The 26,834-nt window shown below is 28.1% G+C and overlaps 1 protein-coding gene across 6 annotated transcripts in view; it reads left to right on the top strand.

The window, feature by feature from the left end:
- The window catches only part of LOC111035673 (golgin subfamily A member 4), a 48,766-nt gene that overhangs the window by 8,175 nt on the left and 13,757 nt on the right, over window positions 1-26,834 (top strand). For 5 of the 6 annotated variants that reach the window (XM_022317375.1, XM_022317378.1, XM_022317376.1 and 2 more), the window contains exons 2-3: window positions 2,133-2,334; window positions 18,618-18,683. In XM_022317375.1, coding sequence (XP_022173067.1) covers window positions 2,149-2,334; window positions 18,618-18,683 — 252 coding nt within the window. In that variant the 5' untranslated portion in view covers window positions 2,133-2,148. Of the gene's footprint in view, window positions 1-2,132; window positions 2,335-9,603; window positions 9,818-18,617; window positions 18,684-26,834 lie in introns of those variants that run through there. The other variant, XM_022317377.1, reaches the window with a different exon arrangement.

Genomic DNA, 26,834 nt, shown 5'->3' with positions numbered 1-26,834 from the left:
ATGATGACTTACGGCTAAGGCTCGATCACACACAACTCTACAACAGTAATATTACGTAATAGGTATATTGTATTATACGAATATAACAATATATTATGTAGTTATTATGATATTATACGTATATACTACTGTACGTGTGTTATACTTGGAAAAAAATATAGGATCTATGTAATAATATGTGTATGGTCAGCGCTGTGCTCGCCTACGTGGGAGGGCCTCGCGGTCGATGACAAAAATGAAATGTTATCGGGAGGGCTCACGATTTTAAAACCTCAAAAGAATGTTAATGCTCCGAAACGTTTATGGTCCGGTACTCCGGTGCAATATTTTTTATTTCTACCGCAGTGTCCATAAAAACAACACACACGCGAGCGCACACACACACACACACACACACACACACACACACACACACACACACACACACACACACACACACACGCGCGCGCACGCTGCACCGGTGTGTCTAAGCCGGTGCACGGCGGGACAGTGTGAAAGAGAGGACGGAACGTATAATAATGTATATAATGACTGTTTTATTTCGAACGCGCGGAAGAGACATTAACGCGTCTTGTCTATATAATATCGCCGCACCGCACGCCGGTTAGCCCTCTCTGCAGAACTGCTCCGGTCCATCGCACAGTCAATTTAACGCAATGAATACGATGACCGTCTTATAATAATAATGATAATAATGATGACACCGGTCTATCGTACCTTTATAATGTATATAATATATATTATGGTCCTCGTCGGTCTCAACGGGTGTTGTGTTCTGCTGCCGCTATCGATAGTTAATATTATGTCCTTGTGGCGCGCGCCACCGACGAAGACGATTACCGTTCATCTAGTCGTCGTAAAATACGACCAATTTAACAAATTTACACACATATGCGCATAGTAATTTTTTTTTTATTACCATTACGTTTTTAAACCTGTAAATAAATGCGACGAATTCGTGTCGGTGGTTATTATATTAGCGGTCATTTTCCTTGACAAAATAATGGCACTACTCTTGCGATTAAGTCTTTTTAGTTTTATTATAGCACTTAATACGTAACATTCGTAGGTACATGTATTATAGGTACATATTTGATTTTTTTACGCCAAACTGTTGATATGAATTATGATTTTTTTAGAATGTTTGCAAGTATTAGCACTTAGTATACATGGGCTTAGAGTTTTCTCAATAATTGCTTGAAAGGATCAATGGTTTAAATTATTCGTTATAGATTGACTATTACAGTTTTTAACAACCTTATGAATAATCATGAGTTTTAAAAAAATTACTGTAAAAATAATTTTAATTATATTTGTAACAATTAAAAAATACATACACGGTGTTAAATTTGTATAATAGCAGTTGTATGTACCTAATACATTTTACTATTGACTTTCATGTATAAAACGACTATTATTTTGAAAAACTGTTGTACCTAAACTATTATCAAAGACGAATATTAAAATGCGTTGTAGATGTACTTTTAAAGCTCTCAAATCATAATATAACTTTTTTAGTAATATATTTTTCTCTGAATTATTAACATCCCCGAAAGACATAAAATCATTTGTGTGCTAAACGACAATTAAAACTTAAAATATATTATTTACTGGTTTTAAATCATCAATATATTATTGTATATTATTACGATTCAAAGTGCATCTTGCAAACAATCTCTCGCAGTGGTCTACCGATATTTTATTTTACTTTGAATTCTTAACCGCCCGAAGGCTTTCGTGCATTTGATTTTTTTTTCATTCGAACAGTCGATGAAACGTGTATTCTTCACGGTTCACTAATCATTTTTAAATTACATACACAAAGCGTGGGGCGGTATGTACTCAGTTGGCTACCCATAAGCGAGTGAGACACTAAATCTCAAAAAAAGAAGTAATAATAATAATAATATTATTGGTTCACCAAACCTACTGCTTCAGAATCCTTGAATTTCCGGTTAAAGACCTGACGATTTCTGGTTCAATAGACCCCGGTCTTCCTAGTGACGGACTGTCAAAAATTACGATTTAAATCCAGTAAAAATGTACAATAGGTTTATTCTATATATTATTGTTATTATATGCATAAAATATTATTGGTATTATGGTGATTATATCGTGAAATAATGTTACAGACACGATAATAGCAGGATGTGGCCTTATATACGGAAAACAGAGAGCGTTGCAGAGCTCAAGATGAAATTCACCGGTAACCAAAATGTCAAAAACGGCATTGGGGTTTCGGGTAAACCAACCAGGATACCGCAGACGAGCACAAGTACCGTAGCGACAAAAAACGGGGTGAAACAGAAAATGCCGGCTGTAAACTCCAAAGAAGTAAGTACTTATATAATATATTATTATTTATAACTTAAGTTTTATGGCTTGGCGAGGCGCGTTCGTACTCTCAATCTGCTGAAATGCTCTGAGCGTACGTACCTGCCGGTCGTTTCCAGCACTCGGATGGGTGACCACTCTGGTTTTTAGCAACATATCCTTGCCATACATACAAACGTGTTTCAACCAACCGTTTCCCCTCAAACAATATCAGGCTAATGACCTTAGTGGTCGAAGCCTTAATTTAAATATACATAAAAAAAAGACTTAAGTTTTAAAGTTACAAAACATTTTATTCGACTTGAAATCAATTATTATACAATAATACTGTATGCATATAATGGGTGTATAATTAATACTATATTAATACCATATAATAGATAATTAATATTAATTAGAATATAAAAAAGGATACATAATTAATATATCATGATATTGAGAAAAACATGGGAATTTTAATATTAACAGTGTAATTCTAATAAAAGATTTTTAACTTATGTTATTTTCTCTTGGAAGAATTCAATAAAATAAATTTAAACAGTATATATTATTTGGTAAAAGAAAATTATTAAATTATTATAACATAATATAAATCAGCCAGATACATGTTTTTAAATAATCTCTGTTTAAATCTAGAAAATTATGGAAACCTATAGTACCTATTTGTGATTTGTAAAAAATGCTTAATGATACTTTTAGTTTGTAGTACGATATTTGATCACAGTGTGAACTATGAGCAAACAATTTGTTTCATAGTATTGTATAATAATTAGGTTATATACACAGCAATAATATTTGTAAAATGCTTAATTATGCTATAGTTTTATCATGACTGAATTTATAATAATAGTGATGAATATTTAAAAAAAACACTATTAGGTTATAAATTGGATATAAAAAAATGATACTCCACAAGTATATAACATAATATTTGGAAAACTTCGTTTCTGTTGGTAAATATATTTTTAAATGTCCGTATCTATATTATAATATTTTCTATTAAGATGTATTCCGTTTCTATAATTTGAACTTCCATAGTTTCTCCATAGACATCGCCACATCGGTTTTCTATACTCATATTTTCGTTGTAAAATAATAATATTTAAGATAATCGGGGGCATAATGCAGTATCAATTTTATTGGCATTAAAAATATTTTACAATATTTGATCACGAAAAACAAGAGGCGCACTGGCGGCCATCGACCGGTTGTAACACAGTGACCGGTTCTATCTGGTTTTAATGGTACATACACATACAGATCCAAGACAAGATACGCCATACATAATATATATGTATACGCATATGAGCGTATTCGTGTTATTCCGTTTACTTCCGGTTCCAATTCCCATTTCGTTAGTAAAAGACAAAAAAGCAAAATTCGAGATTCTGAATGCTAAGCACATTGTATACATACCCACAGAATACATTATAGTTTAATAACGAGATTTATTCTACATTTAAAAACGCATATTCATTTAAATATGGTTAGGTTAGGTTAGGTTATCAAAAAATAATAATTTAGACATCATGCAAATAATATAGGTAAGCGAGTACGCGACCCAAGTATCGTCGTTGTTGTGATCATTATTGTTCATAAAATAGATATTACATTAGGTATAATATACAAAATCCCAACTAGGCGGTAATTAATCAATATTGCTTTATTTTTATTAAAATTGTGGTGAAGTATCATAACTATTTTGATTGCTGATGCATAAGCGGTTTAGTTAATGCACAATATGTCAGTAATATATAATGTACCATAGACTGGAAGCAATAACGTTATAAATCATACATAATGTGTACCTATAAGAGTAGAGTATGGATAGACATACATATACATATTTCAACGAATAATTTTAAAATTGTGGAACACAATCATATAAAATATATGAGTACAGAGTAAATAGTAATGTATCTAAAACGATTGGTTTAGTTTAATTGATCAATTTTCAAATTCAAATATTGTATTGGTAAATTAATACTCCAAGTTACCTACTTTTATTATTGTGTGTAGTATTATAGTTTAAAGTATTATTTTTGTATATAAATTCACATTAAAATACTAATATAATATAAATAAAATAAGTACTGGAGAACTGAAGAGTACTTAAAATATATGTTCTTGGGTAATTTATGTAATACTAAATAGCACGTTTTATTTTATGTCCATATAATATCTTGATGTACTCATATAATTTAAGATATTTATAGATATAAATGTATTATATAGTAGTTAATAGTCAGTAAGTGAATTAAATTATCACTAAGTATATATAGGTAATAAGAGTTGTTGTTTGATATTATCATAAATATAATATTATTATAATATATTATATAAGGAATTATACTACATTTTTAAACAAAATTTGTGAACGAATTACGTTCGCTTTCTAAAAGCCCCTTTTAAAACAATGTATAGTCCCTGAATTTATAATAACAGGTTTTGACGGCTGACGAAAGTAGCAGATAGTTGAGTACCTATCATCAAACAGACCTCCCCTGGCGATCAATAATCTTCAACTGTTTTTTTTTTTCATTTGTCAGTGCCGAATCTCCCGAAATGTCGGTGACTCACTGTGTGTGTAATATGTAAATTATGACCATTCAGACGGTCGGTAATGTACTTTCATACCGTGTGAACCAAATGTGGGCTGTCGTCAATCAGTTCGTACAAGTGCGGTTTAGGGGTATTATCGACGTGTATGTCGTTATCAGTTAACTCCACAAGAGTTTAACATTCGATAACCGGTATTTGCTCTGTTTCTTATAGCAATTGTACAATAATCACCAATTGTTTGTACGCTTTATAATATGCAAATTTTGATAGGTATTGATCATTTGTTACATTATTCAATGAGCACGAATAAAACAATGATGCTAACACGAAAACGTGGTTTTAACGGAATAATAATATTTGAAATGGACGTGATATTGTATGTAACTGGTTTTTGAATTAGAATTCGTATTAAGTCATCAATAATAGACGTTAGACGTGTTTTTTTATCAAATATTTGAGATACAGTTGTACATTTTTTTTTTTGTATAAAATTATGTTTTAGATTCAGAGCGAAGCGATGAATGTATTTATTATATACAATATGATGTGTGTTTTTTTATACATAAATATATTTGTGTCTGTCATCGTCTTTACGAGCAGTAAAAAATGGATCGACTATCAAATTTGATGGTAGATACAGGCATCAAATTATATTTAGTTGGTGCTTAAGTACATTCATGGGGGAAGGGGAACAAAATTACCGAAAAAATCAAAAACAACCAGTAACTTTTTAAAACAATTGGGAAGTACAATAAACAAATTAGGAAAAAACGGGAATCATAACATTGTAAAGAAGGTTATTAATTTAATTTGGTCTTACACTCTTACAGTATTCTAAAACATGGATGATTTTTCATTGAATTCAAATACAACACAACCATTACTGCGATGACCTACTCAATGCCGAGGTAGATACACTCAAATGCAACTATATACAGCAGAACCACTTCCCCGGTTTTTAATGTATAATTTTTAACTAAATTAGTCGATGCTTATTTTTACGTTACCTACCGTAATCTCCTACAGACATATGGAAATTTAAATATCTGTATAGGTGGTAGTTTCTTATATTAACATAGTTGTATAATACCACGTTCGTTAAGTTCGAGTCACATCAAAAATTTATATATAAAAAAAAATGAATATTCATACAGTCAAAAAGTTACTGGAACAATGTTATGGACTAGGTATGGCAGTTTTGTTTATTAGGATAGGTACCTCTAACCTGACTACCTAGTGAGTTAACCACTATAAACGCAATTAATAAACGGAGCATGCTAAAACAACGGTATCCTACGAGCACATTTGAAATTTGTTAAGCTACCGGTACATGGTTTCGGTCATGACACTTGCGCAAAATTACATACCGTTAAACGCGCACAAAACATTGTTATTGCTATTCTTTTTAATTCATAATTCATTTTGTATATAATATTTAAATTACCTAGAATTACAATGGCGATTTAAATGCACATAGGATATAACAATAACGGCGCCCTGTATAAATTGTGTATTATTGTGTTCAATTGTTATGTACGTTTGGTATGTACCTACAGAGAATAGGTACATGCTAGGTGGTATACCTAAATGGTGTTATTAGAATCTTGATTTGCATGGGAAACGAACAGAGTTCGTATTTTCTTCTGGCCCATAAATCCGAGATGTTACAGTAACATACCGAAAATAATGGAATCCGTCCGCAGGTATAACTAATCTTAAGACGTATGGTTACGTTGGTGGTCCACTATATACATCATAATAATAATATGTAGGCCTGTTCTGATTATAGCCCACGGGATGAAACAATAATAATCAACCATTGATACAAACCTTTGTGATCTGCTCGCTATTCACCATTTACAATATTGTTTTTCTTTAAAAGAAATTATTATTATTTTCTATGCACCTACATCTACAACCGTGGGATGCTTTGATGTAGATCTAAATTTTATAATCAATGTTTTTTTCGTTCAATTTAATTTTGTAACTAGCATATTTTGGTTCATTATTTATACGCGATGTTGGACACCCGAAAGATATTAACTTATTTTAATTTCTAAATTTATAATTAAATATTAATAACAAAGAAATTCAAATAATATTAATAATTATAACAGTATAGGTAGATTACTAACACATACATTATTTTTCAATATTTCAAACAAAAAATACACGATTATTTATAATTGATAATTTATTTATGTACGCTGCACTAAATCACCACAACTCGTTTGACTTAAAATCTATAACTCAAATAAATAAATGGTTGAGACAATATGGATGGGAGAAAAATAGATTTAACTGATTGTTTATTTTTCTCATTATTTTGTTTTCTCATCGGAACCCTGAGGAAATAGGAAACGTTAACATACATATACTACGCATACATGCGAAACCGACCAACTCACGAACAATACTCTGCATGTAAACGAGTGGGTATCTTGTATGTGTATCTTGTTTAACAGTAACTCAGCCGTTGTAAGTACAAAACAGCGGCGCAGCGGGCCATAATATTGGAAATTAAATACCTTGTTGAATTTTTTTATTAGGTACATGCTTATGTTCAAAAAATATGTTGCCAGTTGTATGCAATTTAAAACATTAAATGATTTACTAAAGAAATTCCAAAAATGATAGTAGATAATAATATTGTAAGTAACTTGCTTTCTGAGCAAATTAAAAAAAAATATATGATACATAATTTTTATTTCAAAACATAACATGATGTTAGTCAAATACTGGATATATGTGTGTTAAGTTTAAACAACATTATGAGTACATTGACCATTTTTTCAACTATAACGATTTTGTAAGAAAAATTTAAATAATAGAACAGAAAACATCGTACTTATAATATAATTATTAATTATTACGCTTAAAGTCCTCTAATTTATATTCTCGACTGTAAAATTCAATAAAGTTGTTTATACGTAATTGCTCGAAATGTATGTTTAAAATATAATATAATTATTGAAGTTCTATTATCAAATAAACTATATTATAGTACATTTATTTAAAGTTTTAAAGATAATGTGCGTGTTTTACTTGTATTATGCAGTAGCTAGTCAGAAAGTGCTACATCAATAATTACAATACAAGAATATTATATTGTTTTGCTTTTATTGTATAATAATTATCACCTATTTAACGAAGTATATTTTAGTTAGCCAGTTAGACACTTGCCTATTTTGCATACCTATTGTGTGTGTGAACACATCATTTTTCTTTTATAATATGTACATTTTCATCTATAGGCAGTCGCAACACTTGTTATTATTTGTTATTTCGAATTGTTAATTAACTATATATTAGTATTCTGAATATGATATATGGTGAAGTTATTTAAAATAATGATTTTTTTCTATATTGGTAAAACATGTTATTCCAAATTTTAAAAACCTAGAATATGGATCAAAAATAATATTAAATTATATCCTTCGTTACTACTGGTAAATATTTATAATACCTACATTATTATCTTTAGGTATACATTTAAATATGATAAAGTACATACTCCATTGTATGATCATTAATGAAGTTAACGATTTATTTTTTATTTGTTAAATATATAGTGGACGACATAATTTCACTTCTGATATCGTTTTTCTAACATTATATTTTATTTAAATACCTACTAAGTAATTTTCATGAATAATTTACATATAATTTAAAGTTATAAACTATAATAACCGTGTGAAAGTTTGGATTGTTTAGAATAGAGAGTTTAACGTAAAAACAATCCTTTGACATCGTCGATCTAATTAAAAAATGTATTGAAAATATGTACTATTAGCCATTATAGGCGTCTTATGATATCACATAATTCGTATTTCGTATGTTAGGTTGCCAGAGAGCAAGCTGGTTCCCGCTCTGTTATAAAATATTTACTATAATAATGTATAATACAATTTATCGGCTGCTTAAATGTAAATTGCTAATACCATTAATAGAGTGGTATTAGAAAAAAAATGATGATTAACAGAATGTTATTTAGTACAATTTGAAAAATTGCTCGTTAAGAATAGCGTTAGAACATAATTAAATATAACTATTGATCTATAGTTTGTTTGTTTTAACTTTAAAATAAACCACGCAATGTAATATCACAATTTTATCTTTATTATTCGTAATTAATAATGATTGAAAACATCGTAAAAAGCCAATAGGAGCATATGGCAAGATGGAAAAACTGGGTGTTTTCGACTTATAATTTTGCAGAAGACTGAGGCTCCGAAGGATGCCATACTGCCATATAAATATACATAAAACATCTCTCTCAATTTTTATAGCTTATAAGAAAGTGATAAAATACTTGTCTAAAACCCCAAACAATAATACGTTATTTTAAAAACAATGGTTTAATCGCTACGAGTTTAATAGCCACATTTTATACCTAGGTAGTAATTTTGCTCAAGATGTCTAATACGATTCACGTTATCCACATAACGCAACATATTTTGTCGATTCCAAAAAGTAAAAATGGGTACCCAACGAAACCACAAATTGATGTCGTTGAACCACGATATACACACGCCATATAATAATGGTCTGTAAATGGACGAGTCTGTATATGCTCGGTGTACAGAGCTGTGTCAATTTCCTTTCTTTTCGCCGCCGCCGCCACCGCCATACATCCAATGTGTATGTAGACGTCTGCACTGGGGTTATGATGGAGAACGATAGTCGGAGCAACAGGTGCTTTGCCAGTGCACTCAGTTCGGTCTCACGTTCCAACGGTGAAACGTGTTTTGATTGTTGTGTCTGTGCGCGTGTTCGGGAATAATGCCGGTGCCGTCGATATCGGCCGAGTGTCGTTCGCAAGGCTTGTTATATATTTATCATTATTAATTTCTCATCGATACACCCACACCTTCCGATGGATCTTATAAACGCACCACTTCACCTTGACGCCACCATGCAGGTAAACAGAATTTTCGGAATTTTTTCTTGGCGCGCATTCCACAATAGACTTGAACGCTTGTTGTCACTATTTGCAGTTATTCAGCTATTTAAGAATGAGCATAGACTTCATACTACCGTATACCATAGACTTCGTTTTGAAATCGTTTTTTTGTACATCCATAAATTATTATTTAGTTCAATCTTCTTTTAAAAAAACATTCTCTAACCCAATATCAATAATTAACTTAATTATACAATCCTGACTACATAATAAATTAATAACTGTTTTTAGTTAAAATTCAATGATAATACTCAATACAAAAACAAAAAAAAACGTTTGATAACATTGTATTATAGATTTTAATGGTATAATCAGTTAAATCATTGTAAACCTTCAAGATTATCTTTATTTGATTGAAGTATTTATTTTTTAGAATCATAATGATATTATATAGATATATATACTGTATTTACTATCATGACTTGCACTGTATACACATTTTTCATATTTAATATAGGGACTAATCAAAAACAAACTTAGTTTTATATGATAATAATAAAATTAATGTTTTTAATATTTTATTATTTTATTGGCAAACACTTTAAAATTGATTTAAATGTTAAATAACTACCTATAATTTACATTAAGTTGCAAGAATTAACAAGAGTAGTAAAATTAAAAGTACCTGTATAGTGTGCCTTTTTTCAGTTCTACATTTTTTAGGATCATGGAGTCAAATAATTCAAAATAATGAATTAATAATCATATTATTATAATATTATTAACTATAAGTATTATTATTTTTTTGACAGAGGATTATATTATAATATCTTTATTTAAAAACATAAAATATAACATTATATTATAAAATATTATATTATTTATTTAACCATGTTTTCTAATTTTACGAGTGGATCATGTTATTGTTTTTATCAAATATTGATAGTGAAGGTTTAGCCAATTTATATTCGAATTTTACAGCGAGTATCCCTAACAACTTTTACGAGCATGCAACATATTATCGCATATTATACTATACACTTACCTATTACATGTTGCCTTATTACCTTAGTAATTTGTGTAACTTATCTAAATTAAAACACAATTTGAAAATAAATATTTTTATTGAAATTGAAATAAGTATCTATGATTTTTTGTTCAATAAAAACCGTACTTACACTTCATTAAATAAAACAGTTCAAACAAACCTTAACTGAAATACTTGGCTATCTTATTTAAATAGATAACAAATTTTAAATTAGAATAAAGATTGAATATTTCAAAGTAGAGTGAATGTAATATTTACAACTTTAATAAAACAATAATTTATTTTATTTTTGGTAATCTTCAAATACTTTATCGTATCAGTTATATCTTTTTTAATAACTAAAATTATCTAAATACCGAGACCTTAATTATCTTATAATGATTATAATTGATATTTAAAGTCCTATTATTAAATAAAAATAAAAATAATAAATATATATTTTTTTGCAAATTTTGTGAATGATAATAACTTTGAACTGCCATATAATATATATATAGATAGTTATTTATTGGTTAGCGTAAACGTTTGAATTATTGCTAAAACACTTTGATTTATGGTCTTATTTAAAACATAACTTTACCATGACTTGATTTTTTCTTTAAACTGAAACATTTGTTTTAGAAAATATTTAATCGGGTAGATATAACATTGGCATCTCTTAGAATGCATAATTGTTAAGTTAGAGTAAAAAAAACTTATCGGCCTCGACCTATAGTGTCGTATGGTCCGGCCTAAACCGCCTCATATTATAATGCCCCCGGGAATCATTGCGATTGACCACAAATCGATATTGGCCTTAACCTCCTGGACATTCACCTCTGATCTAACCAATTGTAATTTTTGGTCACGAATTCAATTCTAATTCGTTCCTTTTAAATCGTTCATTACTACGATAGAAGACGATTTCAAGTTAAGCATCTCGAATAATAATTTTTAAATTTGATACTGTACTAGACAATGGTTTTCCTAATAGGGTTTGCCGGGGAAACTCAAATTCATTAATGTGTATACACTTACCTATAACTTGAGAAATACTTCTTGAAACAATCCATGTACGCAATTCAAATTTTGAGGTCAAATACATAATCTCTAATAGCTCTAACTACACAGTAATAATTAATAATGAAGAAAAATATAAACTTCGTGTTTATTATTTATTATATTTTTTTTTATCCATCCACCATTTTAGGCGTATACTCTAGTAAATTGTATAAGTTTAAACAATACTTTTCTAACAAATTAAAATATGATACGTTATTAATTATTATAAAACAATTCAAATTGTACCAACATTATGAACAATACATTATCCTTATATTGATATAACAGCGATAACTATATTTAAAGGCATAAAACTATTATATTTTACTACATGTTTATAATGAGCTGTTCAATTTCAATAAAATGTTAATTATTATTATCAACTCAACTGTAAGTATGTACATAACGTCAATTTTGTAATTTAATAATAATTTAATACTTAAAAGTAGTATCAATTGTAGTATGAATATAAAAATAGTCAACACTAATAAAAAAAAAAAATTCTAATGGGTTAAGAAAAATATTGTTATACCTATATTAATTATATGTTCATTTTTCAATATAGTTTATTCATAGAACATTTTTTTTTATATTTCACGCATTTTGTAATAAGTTACTTTCGAAATTATTTATTTATTGTTAATATTAACTATTTAGATTAGTTAATCTAACTTGACCCACCCAAATACAATTTTAAAACCACATTTGCTAACGCCAAGCCATCAAATTATAAAACATATATTATGTGGGTAATAGGTATACAATATAAATGATTATAATTATAAGCTATGATTATCGGAAGATATTTAAATTGGATTAAACTGCAATTTATGGACCAAGTCGTTCGCTGTGTTATTTGATATTTTACCGTGAGAATTTATGTTTTTATTCTTCAAAATTACAATCTAAATTTTAAAATAAAGCCAACTGAAATAAAACTATAAGTTTATACTAAAATAATAGATATTCAAATCAAAATAACATAATATTTCGTGTTACTCAAATATGCATTCTTTAAACATTAAAAAAAAATATATTCCTATCCATTGAATATTGTATGTATATAATAATAAACCTGCTACATAATATTGTTTACACTATATATAGTACAGCTTTTGACCACCAACTATTTCGTTTAAGTCGGTTACCCATTCAATTGCATATAAGCATCATAATATTATATTAAATTATATTACCTAGGTTTATTTTCCTTGTTCAAAAATTACTTTTCCCACTTTCTTCAATATAAATATATGATGCAACTAAAACTAAAAATATATACCATGTTTAAATACCCGAATGGCCGAATAGTAATTATTTTAAAGAATTTCTGTATCGATTTGTTTAATGTTTATCCTTATGTTTTGAAATTTAAAACGTATATTATGAGGAATATATTATTATAATTTTGAAAACCATGATAACCCCAGGCACAGTCCACATGAGTTCCTCTCGGCTAGGCCAAGCTGAGATCTTTTTCTATCAAATTAAATCAAATAAATAAAAATACAATGTGTTTTTGTTTTCCGGAAATGGCGATTTATCGTTGTCGTAATAACCACTGCGCATGCACCAGACTGCAGCAGTGATTTCATTCACTAAATAATCGGGGGAAGATGTCGGTCATTTAATTATTATTCGGTGTTCCAAACGAACGTACTGGGAACTCGTTTTTTTTTTAGCGACTTCCTTTCCTACATGTTCCACATAATAAATTATTTACCTATCGTTCGAAATTTCATCAGCCGGTTTGAGATATTCTCTCGACGAGCAGCAGCGGCAGCGGCGGCATAGCGTCTAGGAGGGAGGGGTGAAATGAGTAACCAGTCTTCCGATTTAGCCAATTGTTCTTTGACATTTAAGAACAATCTGGGACATCGGGTGCCCTTATAAGGTAAATGGGCCAATTGTCCGGTGGAAATTTGGGGCGCTCTTCCTGTACCTATATAGTGTATACCTACCTATATATAAATAATAAATATCTGCCGGTCGATCGCTGACAGAGACCGTCGTCGTCGGTGGCAACGAGATAAGTACCTCCTATGTATGTATGTATATATATGTTATATTTTATTATACAGCGAGCTGCGCATTATATATTATATAGGTACCTATTATCATTATTATCATTATTATTATTATTATATCGTCCATCGTTACGTAAACGATTTGAATAGTAAATAAGTTGTTCTGGTCTCCCGTGAGGGTAGTTATATAGATCCAGGGAAAAGAAAGGAAAAATTGACAACCCAGTAACGGGAGATTCAGGTAACACAGGTGGGTCAGTGGACCAAGCGGCTGGTTATAATAACTTGGGGCCCCCGTGCGGTGTACAAGAGTAATGTGATAAGTGGCACATCCTCCTCGTGTGAAACGACGTTTGGCCATCGCGGGAACGTGACCCCGGCATTTACAATTTTTCGTATGTTATATATCCGTATTGGCATTGTTTTCCCACCGCAAGTGCAAATTTATTTTAAATCACGTGTTTGAACGCTGCACGTTTGTTACTCGCTGAGAGCCGAATTATTTTTAAAGCTTTAATTTTATATTACCTTCTCGACAAGTGGGCGGGAGAAACGTTAATTAATATTGATATTATTATTATTATGATTATTTTTTTTCAATAAATTCTTATTTTAATTAACTCCGCGACCATGATCATAAATGTCTTTACAAAATAATATTTATTTTCGAATTACGCCATAATGATATATGCATTATTAAAATAAAATAATGTAATGTGACATAATTGTATTTGAATAATTTATAGAGGATTATCTGCAATAGATAATAAAAATTAATAATAAAATATTGTGTGTTTAAGTTATGTCCACGTCTATAAATACAATAATACATTAATACGTAACCTACATAAAAGTGTATACAACCAGACAAAAATTGTTGTTTATTATGGTAGTTAATTACTTATAGTGTTCTTCCTATAAAATCACATTTAGCGTTAACTAAAAATTAAACAAGTAAATGTGTTAAGAACAACCTCGAATTTAATTCAATTTAATTAAATACTAAAATGTTAATAGGTATAATAGTTATTATAGTTTACACCCATTTATACGATTAGTATGAAATGTAAAATATACTCTAATACTCTAATAGTGAAGAAGATCTATCCAGTAGAATACTTAAAGTGCATTTTCTTTTGAATAATATCCAATTTTGAAAATGTTTAATATAATGTTAGATAACAATCGATTTTTTTTTTGTTAGTAAACGAACTTGTAGTTGAATAATATTAAGCTCTGAGGTGCCATTATGTTATTTTTTAAATGAATAGCTCGTCGACTAACTAATAATGTTTTTTGACATCTGATGGCATTAGAAAGTCGAATACGCAAGGGGAAAGCTCAGGCCATGTGACATTATGAAATAATGAGAACTGTTAACATACCTGCGGCACTTCCTGCGCCCGAGGACAGTAAAACATGCTAAAACTATAAATAGTAACTGTTATGGATATAAAAGAACCCGATATCCGTGATGGCGTGATATATTAACGTATTATGTAGCGGAAACAAAATCAAAAATATCCTCGAAGCGCAATTTCGAATATTCAAATCTTTTATTTCGAACTATCGATACACGAACCATAGTCTATATACCATATAATTATATATTTATATATCCCGATCCTCAATGCAAACACAAAATATATGAAATATTTAGAGAATCTAATGAGATAATCAAATTAAACGATTTCACTTTTACCTTTTAAATTATGTAAGATAGTCGGTAGTCGATACGTTTTCATACACTATTTTCTGTTTATTACAATAGGTATACCAAAATCTTTTTCCGAGTATTTCCGAAGTGTCACATATTCGTATTCCATAACATTTTAATCACTTGATGTAGGTACCTAGTTCTTACTTATTACATTTTTAAGTGAACATCGTCGTATTCTAAAATCAATTTGTGGCGGAGTAGAATTTACTGCTTTTCGTATGTTTTTCAGAATACGAATCGATTGAAATGTGTGATGATATATAATTTCAGAATATAATGCAGAAATTACATACAAATGTAGGTACTTATCTAATATGTTTCATATGCTCACTTCATATGCTCACTATTGACTATGAGGTCCAATCGATAATACATTATTCAAAAATTGGAATCCTTGTATATTATATTTCCTCGTTTTTATTTGAATCGAAATTTAATAAATGGCATTGTACTTATTACATTTTGACAAATTCACAATAAAATTGTCATTAAAAGCATAAGACTACATTTTTGCCGATGAGTGATGAGCTTATACTTTGCTCATATCTACTGGTCAACGATTATGTATGTGGTAATGTTGTATATATTACGTGTACCTTTGTATTGACTATGTAGTATGATATCGCGTATTCGTGTTGGAAATGAAATATGATGCTTCCGCGCTACAAACATCATCAGCTCACATCTAATATATATTTAATCAAAGTAAAAATATGAAATAACGCCGCCACTACCGCAAGTACATAGGTATACAGTGCGGACTAGTGAGGTATATTGATCTTAGATTTTTTAATAAACTTCAAAGAAATAATATGTAATAGAATAAAACATTATCCGCCATTAATAGCAATTTAATCATTATCGGAAACGCGTTTACGATAGCTTCGTGTCGTTACCTCGTTAATTACGCTCCATCACGAGAACGTGCCCTTAATTGGTTGTAATGTTTAATTACTCATTAACCGTTGTATACCGTCATTATCGTCCGGTGAACTTTTTTCTCTCCAAACACGCACAAGTGTGATTTCTACATTTCCCCTGTCACTGTTTGAAAAAAAAATAGGTGTATATCAAACATATAACGTATAGGTATGTATATGTAACTATATTATAATTCATTCTATTCAAATAATCATTAAACATCTTCATTAATTTATGCATACAGAATTCTCAATAAAGTAAAATTACAGACAATTAATTAAAAGTGTAAATTAGATTTACAAAAACCATTTTTTTTTGTATTTTAGCACTAGTATATATATATATACTACGTATACCTATTACATACATATAATATTATATACAAATTAAAATAACTGTGAACAAATATTATGTGTTGTGGAGTTCACTCGGAACTCAATACTTCTCATGGCCGAGAAACATATACATTTATAATAATGATTTCCTTATAAGAATTTCAAGTTTGAAACCATATTTACATTTTTAAGTAGCATGAATTGTTTCTAGTTTTTAATTTTAAACTAAAATACTACATCAAACTATAACGTACAATAAAGTTTACCACAATCATTCCTCACACTATGTACTAACATTGGTGATATGATATGAGTATAATATTATGCTAAAATCTTAAAATTATATTTGATATGTTATTATTTATTAACAATAATGTTAGGTTTATATAATATTTTGTATGTATAATGTTCAATTGATAAGGCTATAAGCTGTTGAAAATAATTAATTTTTATTTCATTCAAAAAACGATCACCATTAGATATTAAATGCTAATACTTTATATTATAATGAACCAATATTTTTTCTTAATTCCTTAGAACAAAATAAAGCTATTTATTTAATTAATGTTTGTAAACTTAAATAACTTAAAAGGATTTTTAATCGATTATAAAATAACATTTCTTCAAAATCTACATAATCTATTTTAACCCTCTACGAATTTAATAAACTATAAACTTACTTAGTCTACAAACAATATAATACTTATATATTAATCTTATAAAACAAATTAAGTTATTTAAATTTCTAATTTGTTTAAAATATTCATTAAGAATCTGAAAGAGAATTTTCTTTTATGTTGATCAACAAACGCTGTAGCCTGTAGTAGCTCCCCAAATTGTGAGCCATATTATAATTTACAGTTATATTAATTTTATAATTTCATCTCAAATATTAGATTTATTTTTAAACTTTTATCAATTTAAATTGCAATGAACTTTTATTATTATATAATCGTACTTTCATATTTGTGTATTATGTCTTACATACCTTCCTATTAATGAGGGTGTCTCACAGTGATTGCTCTCATACATAAAATATTTTATAATTATTTTAAAACTAAAAAGAAATAATTTCAGTAACAACTGTCTTTGACTATACAGTGAAACAAATGTACACTATATTTATTCGATTTATACACCTAAACAGATTCATTTTATGGGGATTTCATATAAATCGTTTGAGATTCTTTGTAGAGTTTGTAAAATTAATATTACTGATACCTATACATAGAACATACTGGAGAATTGGAATTTAAATTATTTATAGTCTTTGGAAAAAAATAATTTTAATTCTAATATATTACAGTGAATATTATTATTCACATTGTGTTATACATTTAGAATTTATATTAACCTTATGTATCATTCCAATAAATATATACCTATATATATTATAGTTAATGTGATATTAATTTAATATAAAATTATAAATTTACTCATATTAGACTTATAATTTACAAAACAAAAATGTTGGATGATTTATTTTCTGATGCTAAAATTGTATAATATTATTTGATACAAATTTATGATCAGCAATTAGTTGGTACGTGTATGGGATGCTCGTATCGCTTGCAAATAGTTGGATTTTATTGGAAGTTTTGTATAAGGTCTTTAAAAACATTTAGTATAGGGACATACAATTTGACGTAGGGGTCTGAGCATACCTTACCATCTTTACAATAACCATACTCAAATCTATACTCACAATATTTTTTTTTGTTTACAGATGATCAAAGATACAGTTGAAGATTTGTCGCTTACGAGCAAAAATTCGAGTAGAGTCAAAGACCTGGTGAGTAGCTTTTTTCTTTCTTTAAAAATTAAGGGGAGAATGTTATTATTTGGGCTACATAGGTTACAACAATAAGTCGTTGCCGAATGCTTCCGGTGATTTTTAATTAAAACCCGTTTTTCACAAGCATTATTATGTTGGTCGGATTCATTAAAACTGATAAAAGATAACGCTAGAAGGTCTGTTCCCGATAAGAACAATAAAATAGAACAACAACCACAGCCGGTAACTACAAACAAAATTGTGTCAGTGCACTGGTTTTCATTTGGTCACACATTTTAATCAAAAATAATAATAATTACTAATTATATGAATATTATATTGTAACTGCATTCATATTGTTAAATGTACTGGATTTATGATGTAATAACATTATTGTAGTACTATAGTTGTACGTAGGCGTATATTATAATTTATAACTACTTACGGATAGTTATTATTTATAGAATATAATAATGATAATTATATGGTATCTGTATGATTGAATCTGATGTATATTTCGGTGCACTCGATAGCCATAACTGATACAACAATTAAAGACGATGAGAGGCTTAAATATCCCGTCAATGAATTCAATTTATTCACATATTGTATTATGTAGGTACTTTTACCATACTTTCATAATGGGTGTATTTGACTCGTCGTACGTGTCAACACGTCATACAATATGGTAAATATGAACAACGAGTATATTATCATAATATTAATATAAATATTAAAATATTTTTACTCGTAAATTTTAAATTGTATTCATACATTTCTCGATTACATAATAGTAATAACTGTACTTTATGTTTTCCGCGTATGTTCATTAAATAATAAAAAATTGGAGACAAACTGTTCCAATTATTTTGACCTTCATAAATTGAAATTTATAACATAATATGTTAACTAGGTGTCAAAAAATATATTTTCTTCAAATATCAAGCTTATTCTATTAACTCTGTTTGTTATAACTCACAAGCATATAGCCGAAGCACATATTATTATAAAAATTACCTAACTATTTCAACGAGTTATTTTTACTATAGTTTATAGGTAGTTGATAGTTATTAGTATAAAAAAAAAAATGAAAAATAGTTATTTCACTCAATACGATACTAATTAAATAATACGTTTGAGAATGAAAGAAATCAAGAATAAGTGACTGTCATTTGTTATACATCTATTGCATAATATGATTAATACGAGTGATAATTTACGAAGTCTTTGTCAGCTTATATTAATCAATAATTTATTATACTTGCTTTCTAGTTTTTTAATATATATTGTAGTAGGTATTACACATGACAATATAATATTATTATTTATTCATTCTAAATAAACATTAGAGGAGTTGCATTATCAAATATGTATCGTTATTATGTGTTCAAAATAAAATATACACGTGTCGATTTTGAAAATTAAAACAAACCAATAAAATTATTCAAATCCAAAAATATATGAAATAAAACACTAGGTAGGTAAGTATAATGTTAGGCAGGTATGGATGGTATGTTATGTAATATTAAAATCTCATAAAAGTTTTCTTTCATTCGGTATTTATTCATGTTTTTTAAACATTTATATTTTTTTTAATAATATAGGTAGGTACGTACTTTAAAAAGTTATTGTGTATTTCAAAGACTTGAGCTTAATGGCTCGTGAAGACGGGTTCAAAGGATTATAGTACATTTTTTGTCAATGCCTCGAATTGATAATCAATGTGAAGAAAATTAAATATGTATTTAATATAATACTTAAGTAGGTCCATTCTGGTCCATTCTACTCGATACTTACGTGCTTACATAAATTCTATTACGATTAAATTTACAAATAATAATATTATCATACATGGCACAAATTTACTTTGACTGATACTTTCATATAATAATAACCATAGTTATATACATTTCATAAGAAGTTCAAAATCTTAATATTCATAAATGTTTTAATTAATTTAATAATGTCCAAAAAATATTTCTAAAGTTTTAACTGAACTTAGTGAACGCTTATCCGTGGAAATTAAGCCACACTCTAAGCAATACGCATATATTGTAACTTAAAAACAATTCACGATTAAGCTAAATGTTTCTATCGACAATTTCATATCGATCTATATTCTCATACAAATCCACTCTTCAAGAATCTATCATCTCTCACAATTCCAGGTAGCACTCCAAGAAGACATAATCTCAAATGGTGTAGAGATTTATTATGTAAGAAAAAATAAAAATAAAATAAAAATACACAAGTCTTAACTTAAATGAAAGTGTTATCACTGATTGGCTTCTTTTCCAAATTATATAACTCATATTCTATTGTTTTCATAACCCACATATACTCATTATGTCTATGATAATATAGATTGTAAATTTTCTCCTAAAAATAAAAAATGGGTTTAATTAATTATTATTCGTTACTTATATATAAATTTATACTTATACTCAACCTTTATTACTCAATTTAAAAATAACAGCCTAACCTAAAATCTCTACAATATATTAATACGTGTCATCATCATTTATAAGTAGGTACCATATACATTATACATTTTAATTTTTAAACAGATTTACAGAAATTACATTGTACCGAACATATAACAATAGTATCTCCTGCAGTGTACATTTAACATGTTTAAGATGTTATTTTATGTGGGTATCCATGAGTTTAATTTTACATAAAATACTGTTATGTCATTAAAGTACACAAAGTAGCCATGTAGGTACCTGAAATATAAAATAAATTATATAAAATTTATTATTATAAATGTCAAATATATTATACTATTTAAATAACAGTTTAGTTTATGTAATTTAAAGATCAAAATCGTAGTTTTAAATATAAATTATAATCAACTAAACTACTATAATATTCGTCTTATACATATTTTATAGAATTTAAACAAATATACATGTATTAATTATTGACAAAGTTCGATATAAAACACAAAATAATTTAAAATTATATGCTAAATGATAATTTTTATCGTCAAATTCAAGTTTGTATTAACATGAGCAATAATTGTTTTAATAAAATCAGCAACAAATATAACTTTTACAATTTTATGTATAGTATATAATATTATGAGAATTAATTATAAATATAATGTACAAATCATGAATATTTCCCACTACGAAGTTTAAACGTTAACTTGTGACATTTGTTATACCATAATCACAAACTATATTTAAACATTTTGTTAGAAATTGCAGTTAAATAAAAAGTGGTTTATCTCTATTAAGGTTATTAACAAAGCAATATTATTAAAATCAATTAGGAATATGATAATATATATTACTACTTCCAGTAATTTGTTTGTGTTTAAAAACGTTAAATAAACGAACTAAAATTGTATTTGCATCAACCTTTAAGTACGTAGTTGGTGTGGAGTTAAATACTATACAATTTACTAGTTATGTACCTATACTTATACGTCAACTAAACGAACTAAAATCGTATTTGTATCAACTTTCAAGTAGTATAATATGGCGATAAACATTATAATATTTAGGTGCCTGTACTCATTCATTATAGAAATATGGTGTTTCTCAAGTACACTCGTGTACATTCCATTTATTACCCATTTGACGAGGACTAATATCTAAATAAGTCTATTTTTTTGAACACTTGTGCAATATATAACAAACAATTGTTATTTGTTACACCATCATCATAACGTCTTATACTCATTGTTGTCTGAATATTCACTTGCAAGCATAGTAATGGTTCCACTTTGAAGACAATACACGTGGGCGGTCTACATATATCATTATATATTTAACCATAATCTATTTCTCTTGGTGTCATGAAATATCAGTTTGCCACCGTTTATACTACCTATACCTGCTTTAAAGATGCAATGGCAACAATAATAATATTATAATACAGATACCAAAAATATATTTTAATATTATTATACGTCTTATGCCTATTATTATATTTAAAAAAATATAATAATACCTGTATTACTTGTGTGTACTAAGTATTTGTGTGAAAGGTGAAGGTTATAGTATTATAATATGGACAGTGAATATTATTTTGAAAGTCATTAACGGTATTGGAAGTTCAAGAATGCATATTATTGTGCCTATATTATATACTATCATGCGTGTAAGCGTTGTAATCTTATTATAATAATGTTATATCGTCGGGAACTTGAAAAATAGGTACGATAATAATAATAATAAAAATAATAATAATAAACACACACACACACCCGCCATGAGCCTGATTATAATATTTTTTTCCCGCTTGCACTCCGGAACGGGCTGAAGCTACTTTCTCCCGCCGCTGAAGCTGTTATTGTACTTTCACTGATACGCGCACACACGCGCCATCCGCACACCCAGTCGTGTTATACGATCAGCGTGTTATACACACGTACCTACAGCTACAGTCATACACACACCGTTTAATAACAATAATGTAATTTTATTATTACGACGACAACTTTACCGGGGGGACCCTCGGGGTCCCTAAACCCCGGGCTGATGACGAACCGGTTACGTTTGAGCCTATATGGTCGCCGTTTCCGAGAAAAAAATTATATATTTAAAATATTATATTATGTTTTTATTATTATTAATGTTCGTTACGAGTTTTTTCAATTATTAATAATTATTCGGTTATGATACACACGCAGATATTGAAGTTCGTTCAACCGAAACGCATCATCGTTCTATACCGTTATAGTATTATTATTTGTTTGTGTGATCACTGTTTATTACGTTATTAACAACAAAACAACAACAACAACACCAGTATGAGTACAAATTAATTAGTTTTCTCCAAATCATAATACCTACATAGTAATATCGTCTTTCGGATGAATATTCCGAGTTTTAGACAATGCACAAACAACTACGAAGTACCTACTTGAGACTACTCACGAGTTATTTCAAGTTGCACCTATTTAATTGATTTTAAGGTCAGAGGATATTAAAGTGATAATAGTGTTATGTAGATGATATTATTATTATTATTATTATTATTATTATAGTGTACTATATTCGTAAATGCAATAATTAGTAGAGTTGGTCTAGGGCTTTACACTTCAAGTTTATATAACAATTTAATTTCATGTATAATATAACGTATGAAACCTTATGCACATAATATTATACAATTAATAATAACATGCTACACGCGCTTAAAATTTTTTAGAATACATAGTAAAAACAAACTGTTTGCATTATTATGCAGCTCTGTTATAAATTAACAGTTATCTATTATTTACAATATTATTATTCAATGTCCTATTGTCTTGATTGTGTATTCAAAAATAAAATTATAACCAATGCATAACACAATTAAAGTTTTAAAACAATCATTATGAATTACTATGCCTTCCTAATATTTGACTAGATAGTTTAGATTATGCCTGTCTAACTGTTAATACAAACATTGTAATTTTCCTAAATTTATAATCACAGAGTTAGTGAATACTTGATGTTGACATTTTTCAGTATCATAATGACGAGATAGGAATTGTTACATAAAAACATTAAATAATAATTGGCGACAACTAACAAATTAATAAGATTAAGTATTAGAATACTTTTCTTTTAAATAAATCTGAAATGGTAATAAATGTTATATTATAATACAAATTAAGCGTACAATATTAGGAATGCACTTTTAATTTGTAGCTTTGAATACATCCTTTTCGTGCTTTAGTAGATGATAGAATTGCAAAATATTATAAATGTATAGGTAGTTTTGATACAAAATTTTTTTTATTGGATTTTTCAAATTATAAAAACATATCAACATTTTGATTTTATAAAATGATTCAATTTCATAAATAATATATTCAGCCATCATCAACAAGTATTTTTTAATTTTAAGTAAGTTACACCAATATACCATAATATTGTGTTGGCTAATTGGCTTCCCATCAAATGTAGGTTGAAATAGTTAGGTTAAGTTTTTTCGGATATAAAATTCGTAAAATCAATAGTTTCTCTTTTTTACTTAAAACTTAAAACCATTATCAGTATTGACAAAATCGTAAATAAATGCAAATTTTGTGTTTTTTATTTAAGTCTTAAATTCTAATAGGTACTATAAATCAATATGATCAATTAAAAATAACAAAAATGTTTTATTAACTGGGTTAGGAAAATCAAATTTCAACCTGAATCGTATATTTTATAATTCTTACATATTTTTAACAAATTAATTTGATGTTATAAACATTATATTATATGTTTACTGGGTAATAGTATCTTATATGAATTTAGTGGTTATTAACCTTTTATAATATAATAGACATTTCCCACATCTTTAAGTCACATGTGGTTGTGTCAGGCTATTATAAACATTATACACGGTGTATTGCGACGTTTACAAATTACAACTTTAAATTATCATTTTATTGCATTTTTAGCTATAATAATCCAGTATTACTAGTATTTTTTGGAACGATTGTAAACCTTATAGTGGTGTATTCAATATCTAAATCAACTAAATCACTTTATTACGTCATTATAATAGTTAACATATATATAATATATTTTTATTGGATGTTTTTTTTAAGTAAAAAATAAATAAAAATTTTGATTTTGATTTTACCTGTTTGAAAAAATATAATATATACATAATTATTATGTTGGTTTTGTTACGTAAATAAATATATTTATTATCTTATACTAAATGTAGTTATTACTATAGGCCTCATTTTGCCAACAGTGTTCCTATTGTATAAGGGTTAACATTTTTTGAACGTATCAACGTTTCGTAATATTCTCATGCTGATGACCTTACAAAATTTTGAAAACTTGTTGAAAATTCTGGAATGTGGTCAATCGGACACTAGACGACACGTGAGAGAATTTAATTATTAAAACATTTATATAAGCTATAAAATGTCTCAACTAATATTATAGTTATTCATTTTTATTACATTTTTTATGTAGAATATATAAGTATAGGTATAGAGTTCTATATTGAAACCTAGTGCATTCAAGCGTGTATAGTGTATACCTACATTTAATAGCAGCGTGTATGTTCATTTTTTTCTCCTTAACTATAATAATAATATGTAATTTACGTTTAAGACGTTATCAAAGCATGTTATGAATTAAAAATAAAAATAAATAGTTGACAATTTTAACATAAAACTACAATGAATTACAACAGTACCTATATATGTATAGGTTGTAGGTACCTATATATGAATATAAATACTGACGTGTGACATAACATAAATCTTATGTTTTATGATTCATTTTTAAAAACAATCAACGAATTATTAGCACTTTGCTCAAGACGTTCATAGAATTTCCACCCATATCAGTATAATATGTAGTACTTAGATTTTTTTGTAGTAGTAGATATTTATTGCTTTGACCTCCTTCGTTTGTTTTCTCGGAGTGTATATAGCATACATACAGCACTGTCCATTAATCAGTCGAAACGAATTGGCGGATTTCCTGTGGGGAATAGGCGTGTTCACCTGTCAAATTTGTGTGATTTCATATATGACTCATCTGCTTATGAATAAAGGCCAACAAATGTCAAATCCAAGTAGAATAAATTGTGAACGTTATTTTATTTTTTTTTGTCCCCGCAACTTGCTGAGACGTATTTCAATTAATTTTCTAATTCATTAGTCATTACTCATTACCAAACGCTTTTCAAAATAATAAAAAAGTGCAGGGTTCTTACTGACCTTATATGTAGTGTCCCGTACCTATATATTTTGCAAATTAAATACCATACGCTTTATATCTCATGGATGATCAATTTCGTAAGCTATCGTCAGATTTATTATTTGACTTACCAAAAAATAATCATAAATATAAATCCCAAATTGACTTTATTTGTGTGTGTAATTTTTCATGAGAAAATTACTAATTTTTCTCAAATGTTAATATACATAATAACTGTTATTATACTGCATAATATTATGAAAAAATATCAATGTATGTATTATTATTTACTAATAATTATAATAATAGTATAATATGTGATACATGAAATTCATAATATAGTATGTGTACGCAATACACATTCACAAATATAAGTTAGGTGCCTGTTATAGCTAATGCTCTAACGCATCAACATTTCAAACTATTTATCATTACGATGACGAGAGTGGCGGTGGCGGTGGGATAAATCTAATTTTCATTACCTTCTGCAGTTTTCTGTGGTATAAGCATTGAAGTA

The sequence above is a fragment of the Myzus persicae genome, unplaced genomic scaffold (genome assembly GCF_001856785.1).
Source record: "Myzus persicae strain clone G006 unplaced genomic scaffold, MPER_G0061.0, whole genome shotgun sequence".
In the NCBI taxonomy this organism is placed as follows: domain Eukaryota; kingdom Metazoa; phylum Arthropoda; class Insecta; order Hemiptera; family Aphididae; genus Myzus; species Myzus persicae.
Note: the sequence above shows the minus strand (reverse complement) of the source record. Positions and strands in the feature narration are given on the sequence as shown.